Source organism: Cyrtonyx montezumae, unplaced genomic scaffold, assembly GCF_038088225.1.
Source record: "Cyrtonyx montezumae isolate F1298 unplaced genomic scaffold, pur_monq_1.0 scaffold_16, whole genome shotgun sequence".
Classification (NCBI taxonomy): Eukaryota; Metazoa; Chordata; class Aves; order Galliformes; family Odontophoridae; genus Cyrtonyx; species Cyrtonyx montezumae.
This window is the reverse complement of record NW_027071892.1, coordinates 8,645,233-8,659,517: the sequence shown is the minus strand read 5'-3', so window position 1 is coordinate 8,659,517 and position 14,285 is coordinate 8,645,233. Positions and strand designations below refer to the sequence as shown.

Genomic DNA, 14,285 nt, shown 5'->3' with positions numbered 1-14,285 from the left:
AACTGTAACGAGGCACTAGTAAAACCGGGGATTTGGTTTGCCCAGAGATGCTCGTCCTCCACCTTTTGTTAATTTTAGGCAACAAAGACGGATGTAGGCTCCTCAGATTCACAGGAGCCACCGCTAAAAGCCATCAGAACAAACACCCATTTTAAACCTAAAGCTGTCTCCATGAATGGAAAAATGCTTTGACATTGTGGAACGCCACTGAAAAGCATCTTGAGTGCCTTCTTGGATGAGAGTTTAAATGACATTGCGTTTTTACTGTTTATTTTCTATTCAGCGTATATTTACAGACTTCATTCATTCCCTGAAGGAGGCAGAGCACCGAATGAATTAATCTCCCTCATTTCAAGGTGTTTCACTGCTTCCTCTGACAAGTAAATAATGAAGAAGAATTACAGGAATTTTGAAGTTTTCTGAAAAAAAAAAACAATCTAGGAATGATTATATATAATAAGTGTAAACATTGGGAAATAAGGATGACAATCTGTAAAAGCAATAATTGGGATAACAGCATGCAGAGATTCACAGGGCAGAGGCTTCTGTAGGAATCCTGCCCCAGCTTGCAGCTTGGCCCAGTACAACGATTTCCCATAAGAGTTTCCAGGCTGCTATGCAAAGCCTTCAAAGATGGGTAATTGCCACAACCCTTGTAAAAAAAAGAGTACATTCCTGTCCCTATTAGAATTGCACACTTCAATTTCATTCACATGTGTCTAATTCCAGCTAGCTATCAAGGAACCTTGTTTATCTGATAGGTTAAGGACCGCTTTCCAGTCGCAGGTCTTCTCACTCTGCGAACCATACCAGGAGCGTGGAACTGAGAGGCCAGTCTGGGCCGTCACGTCCCATTCCCTCCCACTGCTACCAGCCATGCTATCAAGTCCATTTCAAGCTGAATCTTAAAGCTAATTGCATGTCTTGCCCTCTGCGCTCCTCTCAGGCATCTGTTCCAGAACATTTCTTCCAGTTCGGAACAATCTCATCTCCAGCCAAAAGGTATTGGTGCCAACTGATGCCTATTTGTTTCTGTGCCAGCACTGACTGCTGTCGGGGTTCATCTTCTTCCTTCTCGGAGTTCTCCTGCTCATGTGCTGGGACAGGCTTGCATCCCCAAGCTGCACTGAGCGGCAGGGGATGGGAGGGAACCGCAGCGAGCAGCGGCTGCTTGGTGGCTGCGCAGCACAGTGTGCCTCCATCCTTCTCCAAAGTAACTGGGCTTGATCCGTGCCACAATAGTTACGGTGAATCTGACAGACTCTGGCTTGTTCTGGCAATTCCTGCACAGGGCTGATGGCACCTCGCTGGGCTGGGCACTTCCTGAAGGCCTGGGAAACGTTTCTGTTGCTAATTAATGTGAATCGAAGTGTGTGGGTATGCAGTGTAAATACACAAGCCTTTAAAAGCAGAACTGTCAAATAAAGTGTTACACTCCATCAGCTCCCACTGCATCAGCTCACCAAACAGCAGCAGACGCTTGGATAACATTCGGATCTGCTCATGGATGCGTTTGACATCCATACTGGAAAAATACACATTTTGTGATGAATAAAAAGAGCCCGAGCCCAGGCAGCAGGTACTGAAGGCTAAACCACTTGTTTTAGAGGGCTTTAGATTCTGGTTGTAAAATTTCCTCTGGCTGGAAGCTGGTGCCCGAGAAGAAATATTCTTTCTGTTATGTATGATTTGCCTGCAAATCCTATTAGTCTTCTGTGCAGCACATCACAGGAGAAGAGGCACAGGAATGTCAGAGCAGGGCATTTCGCTAAGCACTGTGGTTTAGATGTGTGCTTGGTACAAGGAAGACCAAAGCACTGTCACTTCAATGAATGGTGCCTATTTTGAGGTTTATCTTCTATTTTTGGAACTGAAAACTCCAAACTATTTCATTTTATGTTTTTATGTGGAGGGTGAGGAAAGGAAACGCTGTTTTGAACAGTGAGAATGGTGCATCTGCTGACTTCAGTCAGCATCACTCGGCGTGCTCTTCGTACAGTCCTGCCGTAATAAAGTGGAGCCCTGAACCTGCGGGGCTATTGGCATTGGCATGGTACTGTGAAAATGGAGAGCAGCCCTGCTGGCTTCAGTAAATGCTCAGTGGATTATCCGATTTAGAATGAATGTATCTCCGTGCACGAGGAGGACTCATCTCTCGTAAGGCAGACCCACACATACCATGGCACAGATGTGACATTCAGGCTAAGGACATATATACGAGCTCAGCAGAGCGCAGAGCGAACCCATGCTGCTCAGGCCTTCCTGTCCCAGCTCAGCACCATCTGCTGCTCTCCCCAGTGACCCAAACTTGGGGATCTGGTTTCAGGACCAGGTCTGACCTCCATCCTCGCAGAGACTTTTCTGAGGGCTCAGGCTGCCCATGATGGGGTCTGCGCTGCCCCACAGAGCCCCGGGGCAGCCCGGCACATGGATGTGCCTCCCACCTGCTCCTGCTTTCAGTGCTGGGGTGGGAAAAGGGCTGAGGGATGCATGACTTCGCTTCTGTCAGTTCAGGTTAGTCCCTCAGCATTCACATTACTGTAATGCAGTTGAAAAGGAATCCACTAGTTACAGGAAATGATTTACAGGACACAAGGCGCTGCATTTCAGAGGTCTCATGAGTACCATAAAAAATATATTATAAAGGAATAATCTCTATCAGAACTGGAGCTGCACAGAGAGAACACATGTCCAGCTGAGAGCAGCATTGAGCTTTTGTTCATTATGGGGAAAGTCAGTGCTCTTCATCTTATTTGATGAATAATTTTTCTCAGCGCTCAGTATCTGGTTAATATTGGCAATCAATATTTTTTTCAATTGTTGCTTTTGCCGTGAGATCCTGCTCAGCTGAGATTCCAATGGCATTTGCTCAGAGGTGCTCCCAGTTGAGCATCACAAAGTAACAGAGATTCAAAGCCGGCCGGGAGCTCCCTGCAGGGGGTGGGCATGGCAGAATGAGGCTCCCAGCACTGTGGTCACACGGGGCTGGGCATGTGCTCTGCGCTTCTCCAGCATGTGCTCAGCAGCTGGAGGTGGCCCTGGGGTTGAGTCGATGTGCAGCTTCTTCTGTGAGGAGTGCTGAAGCTAAGAGCTGGAGGGGAGAAACGTTGGAATGAGAAGCTGGCAAGAGATGGTGGCTGCTCCGGAGAGTTGCCGGAGGAGGCTCTTGGACACTGCCTGTTTCAGGGCTCCCAGAGCAGCATGTGCTGCAGCCAAACTAAGCTCTTGGTCCCCATGCTGTGAGTCCAATACATTGAGAGGGGCCCTCAGATCTGCTCCACCAGCACAGCAGCTATCAGCCCCTGCTCGTGGGCTGCAGCCCACCTCTCAAGCTCCACTGAGATGATGGAATCTGCGTGCTCCACTCCCCATCTGCAGAGAGACAGAGCTGGGGGTCCCTGACCCCACTGCACACTGCAGCAGGAGCAGAGACTCCCGGGGGACCTCTTTGGGGTGCTCGTCGGTGGGGAGCTGGAGGAGCTGTACGGGAGCCGTGGGCTGGGGGCACTGGGCTGCTTTCTGCTGAGCAACAGAGCAGGCGGTGCAGAGGGCAGCGGGCGCTGAGCGCGGGGGGAGCAAACGGGGAGGGCGGGGCGCGGGGCCGCGGACCCCCAGAGCCGGACCCGGCCGGGGCGGGCGCTGCGGAGCGCTGCCCGCGGTTGAGCCCTTCCCGGCGCTGTCCCCGGTGCTCCCGGCGCTGCCGGCGCGGCGCTCGGCGGGGCCCGGCGCGCTCCCCGCGCTCTGCACCGCGGCCGGGGGCGGGGGCGGGCCCTCCCCGCGCCGGGAGCGCGCTCCCGCCTCCCACCCGGCACAAAGTTTCGCGGCAGGAACTCGGGAGGCGACGGCGCGGAGCCGGCGGCGCTGAGCCCCAGGCGCGCCCCGGTGCCCGGCGGGGGCCGGCGCCGAGCGTGCCATGCGGGGCTCCCCCCCGGCGGCGGCGGGGCGGGGGGGCAGCGGCGCCCCATGCGGCCGGGGCGGCCGGGAGGCGGCTGACACCATGTGCGCCCGCTGCCCTGGGCGAGGAGCGGGGAGCAGCCATGGCCCCCCCCGTGCAGCCGGGGGTGCCGGGCGGGCGCGGCTCTAAGGTGCCCCCGGCGCGGAAGCTGCTCTGCATGTGCAGCCTCTCGCTCTGCCTCACCTACCTGTGCTACAGCCTGATGGGGGGCGCGGGCCCGGCCGCCCTGCGCTCCCCGGCCGCGCTCCCCGCCACGGCGGTCCCCGGCGCCCCGCGCTCCCCGGTCGCGCTCCCGGGCACGGCGGCCCCGCGCTCCCCTCCCGGCCCGCCCGGCAGCGCCGCTGCCCCCAGCGCCTCCGCCGCTCCGCCGCGGGCCTCCAACGGCAGCCGGGACGCGGGAGCCTGGACGCGGTCGCCGCTGGCCCCCGGGGAGGTGATCGCGGCGCAGAGCGGAGCCTTCGAGAGGGACCCGCAGGAGTCGAGCACCACGGACGAGGAGCTGAGCCGCGCCGGGAGCCGCGGCACCACGCCGGACTACGGCGAGAAGCGGCTGCCGCAGGCGCTCATCATCGGGGTGAAGAAGGGCGGGACGCGGGCGCTGCTGGAGGCCATCCGCGCGCACCCCGACGTGAGGGCTGTGGGCACCGAGCCCCACTTCTTCGACCGTAACTACGAGAAAGGGCTGCAGTGGTACAGGTGAGCGCGCGGAGCCCCGCCGGGAGGGGCTGGGGGAGCTCAGAGGTCCCGGTGGGGCGGGAGGGGCCGGGGCCGGCTCTCCTGCAGCCGCGGTGGTACAGCGCGGTGCTCCGATGGGTGCGGAGCCGTCCCCGGCTGCTGCTGGGCGCTGGGCTGAGCGCGGCGGTTCGGCTGCACAGCGCCCGAATGGGTCAGAAATTAACGACCGCTGAAAGAGGGAAGGGAGCACGTTGTTCCGGGTGATGCTGTGGGGTTTCAGGTGGAGAAGGATGCTTCTGTCGCACCAGTTGCGGGGTTCGCTCTGCTTTCTTAGCGATTTACTCCTTATTCAACAAGTTCTACGTCGGAAAGTTTTTGATGGTTTCTTTTTCTTTTTCTTTTTCTTTTCTTTTTTTTTTTCATTACAAGATTTAATTAGAAATCTCAAAATCCGAGCGTTTGACATAGTGTAACATTTTAAGAGACTCTCATACTGAGAGTTCTGACTGTTAGAAAATCCTGAACCGCAGCGAGGAAGGGCTGAGTGCAGGTGTAGCAGAGCAACGAGTTGTGCTGGCTCAGGGGTTGGAGGTGGTGATTTTTCCCCTTGGTTGCTGTTTCTCTTCCTTTTTCTCTCTTTGATCTCAAACCAAAAAGCATGCAGGGTGTTAGTGTAGCTTGCGAGCTAGTGTGGTTCTTCAGCTTATAGTTGCAAGAAACCGATACTAGTTTCATTCCAAGAAACTGTGGCTAAGCAGATGGGTTCTGTGTTTTTGTTACACATGCGCTCTGAAAATTAAGGAAAAACTGGTGCAGCAAGTTGGTTACTGCATGTCTTACCTGGGCACTCTTTATTGAAGTAGCACACACTGTTTTTATGATAACATTACATAAATCTGAGGAACTTTAGGCAACTTCATGTGGATATTGTGAAAGCAAAGTCTTGGCAACATCCATTCGGTATAGCATCCACTTGGCTTTGTCAAAATACGGAGGGATTTTCTTGGGGGACTCAATAAAGTGGAGATCAGTGCTGCGAAAGTACATTTGTCTCTTTTTGGAATGCTGTACCAACTCAGGGAAGGAGTAAAGGATTGACTGCCACTATTTTATTTATACACTTAAGCCAAATTATTTCAGATACGGTCTCTTTTTTACTGTTTGTTTTTTTTTTTCCCTGTAGGAAAGCTTTGCCTCAATAAATAAGTTCAGCAAATTTTCTGGAAGAGGCTGAAGAGTGGCATAGAAATAAATGGGTTTGGTTTTATTCAAAATGGGTAAAGAAGATCAAGTAGAGGATATGACAAGCTGCTTTTTCATCTAGAAAATCATGCTGAACAAAAAGGGTTGGAGAGGGGATGGAACTGCTCTCCTGGAGCAAACAGCACACGCGGGTTTTCATTTGCAGAAAAGTGCTGTGAAATTTTTCATCCCTGCAGTAGCTCTGTGGCCAGCCCAGCTGGTTCCTGGTGCTGGTGATATGCTGCGCTGGCAGGAGGTGTGAGATGAAGAAAAGATTGGGTCAGGACTGATTTGTGAGGTCCTGGGCATAGTAGGATGGAGGATAGATTCTCTGGTCATGGGATAAATAAATTACTTTGCTGCTTAATTATCACTGTGGCCCTGAGCATTTGCCCCGATATTTTAACCTAAAGCTGTCTTCCACCTGCCCATCCCAAGCACCGTTCTCCTTTCTCTGAGGAGCTTTGCAGCTGAGCAGGAGCAGGGCAGTGCATCACACAACACACAGTGGGGGCACAGCAGCACATGCACCCACAGGGAATGCTTCCTGCCCTGAGCTGAGATGAACCGGGTGCACTCAGCGGGCTGACTGCTCCCTGCCCAAGGAACTGAGGAGTTTTCCTATCCACAGAAATTTCTGTTTTCTTTTTATTAAAAAAAAATAAATAAAAGCAACCACTGAAGTGTTTATACCAACATCTCCTTACAGTGACTTTTATCGCTTGTTTACATCTTGCACATAACACTTCCTTTTACAAATGGTAAGCTGTTAGTTTTTCATGTGGTCAAGTTTATTTTTACTTCTGCAGTGAAATAAGGACATAGCAGTCTGAGTTCCTTGCTTTGTTGTTGACTGCTGAGCACATAACCCATTGCCCAGCAGAGCTATGGGGAGGAGCAGCTCCACGTGCTGGTGGGAGCTGGGTGTCAGGTCGCCCTGCTCTGTGCTGCCAGGGTTGTTCAGTGGCTGTGATGTGTGCCTGGCTGTCTGAAGGACAGGCTCAGTGATGGAGCTCTCCTTAAGCTGTACCCAACACATCATGATGTGTGTTAGCTTCTGTGGATAATTTCCTAGGGACCCAGCACCTGGGTAGGGAGAAGGAACCTGAACAGAAGACACTTAACTGTTGCTCTTCTCGTGCAAGTGACCAAAGCTGTAAGTCTGAGCACTTGCAGCATCTCAGCTGCTCTCTGGGATGAGTGGGACAGCCCAGCACCTGTGGGCTTGGGAAGGGGAGGTGGTTCCATTCTGTCCATTCGTGCTTTGAAGGCTGACTTGACATCTGGTGTTTTAGCAGATGATTGAGGACTTGGAACTGTATTTTGAAAACAAGTGTGTCGATTTAACAAAAACATGATCTCCATAATGCAAGGAGAGCGTTGAACAGAGATCTGAGTCCACTGATTTGAAAATTATTCCAAAAGCTCATTCCAGGAGTTAAGTTCTGCATATACATGCCCACTGTTGGCCAAGCCTTCAGCTGTGGCAATGTCTCCACAATCAGACCACGTTGCTGGTGCTCTGCCCCAGGCCCCCGCGTGCTGAGCAGTTACATGGGCATAGAGTTATACACGCAGCGGTCCTGCTGCAGCCACTGCAGGGAGCACTCACTATGACAAGCAGTGAAACAGTTTGCATGTCTAATGCTATTTTCACGGCCTGTCTGGTTTGTATTTTCTTTCTTTTTTTTTCCAAGTGTTCTTGGTAACGGTCAGATCTGTGTGTTGCTCTGTGTGCCACTGCCTTGGTGTAAGTAATGCAAACCATGGCCAGGAGCACAGGGTATTCTGAAAACCAAACCACTTCCATCAGCTCTGTGCTGATGGGCACTATAGGAACACCTACAGTGGAAGGACAGATTGTTTTTTTTCTAACAACAGGCATTGCTGGTAACTGCTGTATATCTCTGTAAAACACCTTCCTAGTGGACTGTGCCCTCTGCACTTCTGGTAACTTGGGGAAAAGGTATTGATTTTTTTCCTGGACCTGCTGTGAGTTGGCTTTTGCTGAAATGTAGTGACTCAGCTGCCCTCCCACCTCTGTGGATCCAATATATTGGGTTGAAGACTGCAGGAGCGTTTCCATGTAACACAGCTCTTCCAATACCTTGTTCTCTTCACCTTTCAAACATTTTGGTGTGGGTTAGGTCCTACCTTTGCATTGCTTTTCCTTGCTGAAGTCTTCCATGCAGTGCAAGCACTCCCATGTACCACTGACCTTCAGCCAGCACCCGCATCCAGACGCTGTAAGGCCGGCACAGGGATTTTGGTTGGCTTGTGGGCTGATGGTCGTGAACACAGGACCAGGCTGTTCTGAGGCTGTCCCTGCATTCTCCCTTCTGGAGGTTGGGAAGAGGTTACTGTAGCAGCAGGTGTGGGATTTCTTTTACACTCAGAGCTGCCGTGTACCAGACCCACACAGCTCTGCCCCTTCCCTGAGTGCAGTGCCAGGGGAGCCCACATCAGCCTCCCTGGCCAGCATTTTTCTCCAAGCCTTTTCACTCGGTTTCAGATCAATGCTTGGGATGCAGGAATGAATCAGGCTTCTTTGCAGCATTTTATCACCTGATGATGGTTAACCACAGGCTACTTGATTGTAGCCATGGGAATGGCGGTGGCTTTCAGCACCCTGTGCCTCTCCACACTGTGCTCGCTCATTGTTGCAAAGAGCGTGAGATGAGTGTGAGGACAACACGCAGGCAGGGGATTGCTGCAGGAAGCACAGCCATTGGAGTCCTGGGTGGCCACAGCCTCCTGCTGCTGGGCAAAGCAGCAGTGGGGCTTGGTGGCTTTTGGACCATTGCTTAGAGCACACAGGGAGCCTGCAATAATCTCACTATTACACTATGTCTTCAAGCACATACTTTCTGTAGGATTTTGCTCAATAATCCACTTAAGTAAATGCTACAGTGCTTTGCTTCTAATGGTTTAAGTGTTATTTGTAGTGTCAAAGTTTGTGAGCTTCGCTCTGTGTGTGAATGCAGTATCACTCAAGCATGTAGACACTACAGAAAATCCAAAAATAGGCCTTGGGAAAAACAGCCGCCTTGGAAAAGAGAAAGGCGAAGAGTCAGTTGGTTGTATTCATGGGTTTAAATGATGAGTCTGACCCCGGCTCGTTTTTTTGATTTACTGAGGCTTGTTCTGCTCAGTTAGAAGCACCGACTGGCGGTGAAGGAACAACAGGTTCTCAGAGAAAGTTGTGGACAAAGCCTTTTGATTTTCAAAGAAAAAATTCCAGTACAAATTGGTGACACCATGTATTGAGAGAGGTTTGAGTCCTTTGCTTTTCATGGATTTCTCTTACCTCTTGTTGTCATGGGGACTTCTTTTCCCTGAGTTATTATATCATGCACTTCAGCAGAAATTTTATTGCTTTGGGGGCTGGAGAGGCTCATGTGGGACATTTCTCACTGCTCATGGTGCAATACACAGAGGTAATTTCTTTCAAATGATTTTTGCTTGAAGTGGTTTCAATGAATTGAGAAGGGTAAGAGTGTGAATGAATGGCTGAAATGTTAGTGCTGAGTTCAGGTAAAGAACATGCACCATCAAACTTTCCAGAGCGTTAAATGTGGGTATTATAATTTCACTGTGGTATGTAAGTAAGGCAGCAGTCCATTTTATCCTTTTATTCACTTTAAAATATATATATATTAGTTAGAATTTGAAGTGGTTTAAATTGGCTTCCAATCCCTTTCAAGAAGTTTAGATAAAAGCCTAAATACAAGAGTCATCTCAGCCTCAGAGAGGAACTGGGGACCTCACTGCAAGAGGCCAGGGCTCTGCTGCCTGCGTGGCCCTATGGGGCTGGTGCAGCTCTGGTTTGGGTGGCTGATGGGCTGGGTCAATGGGTGACTGGTTGGGTCATTGGTTGGGTTGTTAGGTGGTTGGGTGTTTGGTTGATAGGTTTGTTTGGGTAACTACTGCTTCCAGACTGAGCTAGAGTATTTAAAAGCCATGTGTCTGAAGGCTGTGGGAAGGATTCCTATTTATGGAAAAACTACCAGTGTTTTCAGATCTCCCATTTTCATCCCCAGAGTCAACACACCAATTTAGTAAATGTTGCAAGGCGCACTATTTTCCCCCTTGTCATATTATACATCCAAGCATCAAGGATGGATCATAAACTTGCTCTTTATGGCTTTAACATTTCAATTGCTAGTCACATTTTATGTAAATGAAGGTATTTACCTTGACAAGCTCTCCTGTGAAGTACAGTACTTCTTTAAAGAATTTATTTGGCAATATAAACAGGCCAAACGCTGAGGGTGGATGCAAAATTCGCAATTGATTTCCCAGCTAAGTAATGCGAGGTCCTCCCGGGTATCCCAGAGTCTGCCTGGCCTGATTCCATCAGCACCACGAAGAAACTGAGGAAGGGCAGCTGAGGTCAGAGGAAATAGTGAAGGGACATCAGTTAGAGCCACCAACCTACTGAACAGCACCAATTTCAGATAAAAATAGCTCCATCTGCCAGACCTTATTTTGTATTATAGTGATCGCTGTGTCACATTTTGGGCAAAAATCTGATTTCCATTCCCTTCAGAGCCAGACTGGAGTAGACTTAGACCCTTCCTTTATTAGCAGGCAATCATTTTGGTTATGAGTAGCTCTGGTAGCCTGAATTTGTAGCTCTCCTTTGTTTTAGAGAATATATGCTTTCATCTTGCATTGAGATGGGTGCAGTAATATAATATACTTTCTATTAGTGTTCATCCACATCTGCAAATAACTTTATTTTAGCCTCAGCTCTGCCCTTTCTGTGTTTGCTCTTGATGGACATTCATATAATTAAGCTGAGCAAGCTAGCACGCTCATGGAGAGCTAACGTCAGAGTCAGGAGTGTGTGTTAAATTCGCATTCGGATTCAGCAGCTGACAGCACAAACTGAGATCACCCAGTTGAGGAAAAGACAAAAACATATGCGTAAGCTGGGGGCAGGGGCTCCAAGAGGGGTCAGGGCTCCTCTGGCCAGCTGCTCCCCAGATTTGGGAGCTCCTGGCTGAGGGAAGTGGCACGGAGGAGGCTACTTATGGGTACAGGGCTGCACCACTTGGGCAAGCCATTAATGAGGAATTTCTCAGCTTCAGTCCCACTCGTTTAAAGATACACCAAGCCTTTTCTATCCTAAGTGCTGACTCATGAGGGGCCGATGACAGACCATGGATCCTGAAGTCGTTGCTGCTGGAGGTCTTTAATTGGCCTTTGGTTCCTCCTCCTTGGTCCTTCCCCCAGGGAGCATGAACATTGATTCTACCGCTGCTTGCCTGCACTGTCAGCACTTGCACCTCCCAGCTCATTTCTCATCTATTCATTTGGAGAGCACAAATCCCAGATCATCAGCTCCCACCACCGTGCGGGGGCCAGCAGGGCCAGGGGGCTGCACTGGGCAGGCTGGGCTCTGGGCTCAGGGGCTCTGAGGAGTGAGCAGACACCAAACGGAGGGGCCTGGAAATCCTCTGGAAGCATTTTGTGCCATCCCCAAAAAAAGAGCACCCACTCTACACCTGGATTGATGGTCTGGGTCTGGCCTTTTCCATGTGGCAAGAGTCTTGGGCTGCTCTTCCCCTTGGCTGCTCCTTGGTTACTGCTGCGTGTGGATCAACGTGGGAGGAGGGAGTGTGGTTGTGCTGCTGGGTGTGCTGCACATGCCTACATCAAGATTAATAAAGGTTCCTTACTCAGCTCCAAATCCTCTGGAAACCCCCCCCCCCAGAAATCAAAGTGCAGTGGAAAAATGCCTGAGGCAATAACTTCATTGGTAAACTAACACATTTAGCTGAAAATTTCTAAGACCCAGCAAATCGTAATGCAATTTCCTATGCAAAAAGGGTTTATCTCTATCTAAATATTATTCTGCATCGTTACTCATTGTAGGAAAGCTATTGCTCTCCTAGGTTAACTGATTGAACTTTGGAAATAAAGCAGCAAGCTTATCATACTGGCAGTAGCTTGACTTTTATTGCTCCTAAATTGTGGTGATATTGTTCGATGTGAGTAAACGCATACTCCATTAAAAATATTAAAGTTTGGAACTACTTTAGAATTAAAGAGATTAAAAGAGGCATTTCTGCAATCTAGTCCACCATGAAATTGGAGTCTACTCGGTATGTAAAGTGTGTAATACAAATAACCTAACAATTAATGACAAAGGAAGACTGGCATGGATTTAAGGCTCCAACTACCCTGGATTTCTTGAGGCTGGAATGGCAGCAGGGGAAATGTGTTATTAGATCATTACAGACTGTTCTGCTCGAGCCACTGCTGGTGAAGGTACCTCAAGGTGCTTTATTATTACCTCTTTCCCATGTAATATTCTGAAACCTGGGCTGTGGTTGTCTCTGGAGACCACCCATGTCTCTACCATGGTCTGGGCAACTAAGAAAATCTGAACAGGTTTATCTGGGATGCAGATTTGTGTCCTGCAATTTCAGTGGTGCTTTATGAACGGACACAAATTGCATTTCTAGCCCAGCCCTTCTCTAGCACGTTGTGTAGCAGTCATTTTGTATGTTGGTGCCCCTGTGCTTAAATGTACAGCGCAGACTGCGTAGTTCCTTCTTCATTAACAGGATTTATATCCTTGGTGTTTCTTGCTGCCTGACTTAGTGTTGTAATGAAGAACACGAATGCTGCCTTAATTAAAATGCAAAACCCCTACATTTATATATATGTCGCCACTGAAAATTAAGGTTCACTAAAAATTAAGGTTCACTGAAAATAGAGAGTTTAAAAGCTTGTGGCAGGTTTAGCTGCTGCCTGTGAAATGGGAATGGTTCGGGAGGAGCAGCCTGTGGGACAGGCTCAGCAAGCAGCCTGCCTGCCCCTGGGCAGTGGGACGGGGCCTTGGGGCTGAGACTTGATGTGGGGATGTGGGTCTGGGACACAGTGTGGGGACACAGTGTTTGGGTGTGGTGTGGGGTGCATGGGTGCTGGCTCCAGCCCAGTTGCACATTGGCCAAAGGTGAGCACTGAACCCAGCCTATGGTGCTGGGACATCAGCCTGCTGTTTTACCAGGGAGGTGCGAAGCAGTTTAATGAACCAGAGAAATTCCTCCATAATATTAATTCAGAAAAAGTAAAAATTGTAAATGCAAACATTCTAGACTTCCTCTCTCCGAGCACTATGCACGCATTGCCTGTGGCAGTATTATCAGTTATGAAGATATTTTGCATTCAAGGATTTGCAGTTTCCAGGCCCATGAATATTCAGACCCCAATTCGCCCTTTCTGTCTGTGCACTGGACCTATCCTTTCCTTTCCTTCTCTCCATTTTTTTTTCCAGCAGATTCAATTAGTTCTATTTGCTGCTTTAGCAATAAAACAATTCCCTCTGTGGCATTAAAATGAGTTTGTTTCATTATTTCATTTGGCTTCTTGTTATACGTTAGAGGAAAGGAGGGGGCCGTGCTCACTGCCTGCCCCTCTGCAGGGGGAGGGCTGCCAAGTGAGGATGCTGGATGCACTTGGGGCAGCATTAAGAATTAATGAAGGGCATTTGCTCGTGTGAGGCACGGGATCCTCACTGACGGAGTTAGTCTCAAAGCTGTGGGTAAAATTGGACCAATCCCAGAGATTTTCGAGATGACTTTGGCATCCGAGTTGCCCAAGTAGCTCTGGGCGTGTTGGTCTGTTGGAAACATTGGAGGAATTGTTTCTGCTCAGTTCCTAAGCACGCAGAACCTTTGCCTCGGCTGTTGGTAATGAAATGCAGAGGCTGTACCACGTTTATTTTAGCTAAGGCACAAGTTAATCTGAGCTGAAACATCAATTTAAATCCAGCGTCCCAGTTTATTGAACTGTCGCTCCGCCGTGGCTGGGTGCGCGCTGTGCTGGGGCTGGGGCCAGGATACGAGTGGTATTTTCTCCCCCAAATGCACAACACGGCGTAAGGAAAGCACACAAATGTTGTGAGAGTCGGAATAGTGGTGATTATGTGGGCTGGGTTTATAAATAATTATACAGAGTGCCAGAATTCTCTTAGCAATCTGCTCTTGGAGTGCCCTTTCAGGATCTGCGATGGCGTCAGGTAGCTGTGTGGTGTTAACAGACCCATAAATCATCCTTGTTTCACACTGTGCTAAACACAAATCATATTAGTTACAACACTGAGGAGCATCTAAGTAGAGAAAAGAGGAAGGCAAGGTAGGAAGAGGAAACCAGATTTAAATCTAATTGCTTTTTCACGTGTGTTTTGCTGCTCTTGGCTGGGACACAATGGCGTGCTGTGGGAAGGCAGGTCAGTGTCTGCCCGGCGCAGGCTGTGTGCTCCACATCGCTGCCATCAGACTTGTTGGGGATGGATGAAAGACGGGGCTTTGTGTATTCCTCTTCTTTCTGTGACTAGGATAGTCTCAAACAGTTGCACTGGTTCCAATTCCTTTTTCATTATGAGATTAAATCTAAAAGC

General features: G+C 49.6%; 1 protein-coding gene across 1 annotated transcript in view; it reads left to right on the top strand.

The window, feature by feature from the left end:
- The first annotated feature begins 4,037 nt into the window (after positions 1-4,037).
- HS3ST4 (heparan sulfate-glucosamine 3-sulfotransferase 4) overlaps positions 4,038-14,285 on the top strand; it is a 43,011-nt gene continuing 32,763 nt past the window's right edge. Inside the window, exon 1 of the mRNA XM_065733034.1 lies at positions 4,038-4,651. Coding sequence (XP_065589106.1) covers positions 4,038-4,651 — 614 coding nt within the window. The remainder of the gene's footprint in view (positions 4,652-14,285) is intronic.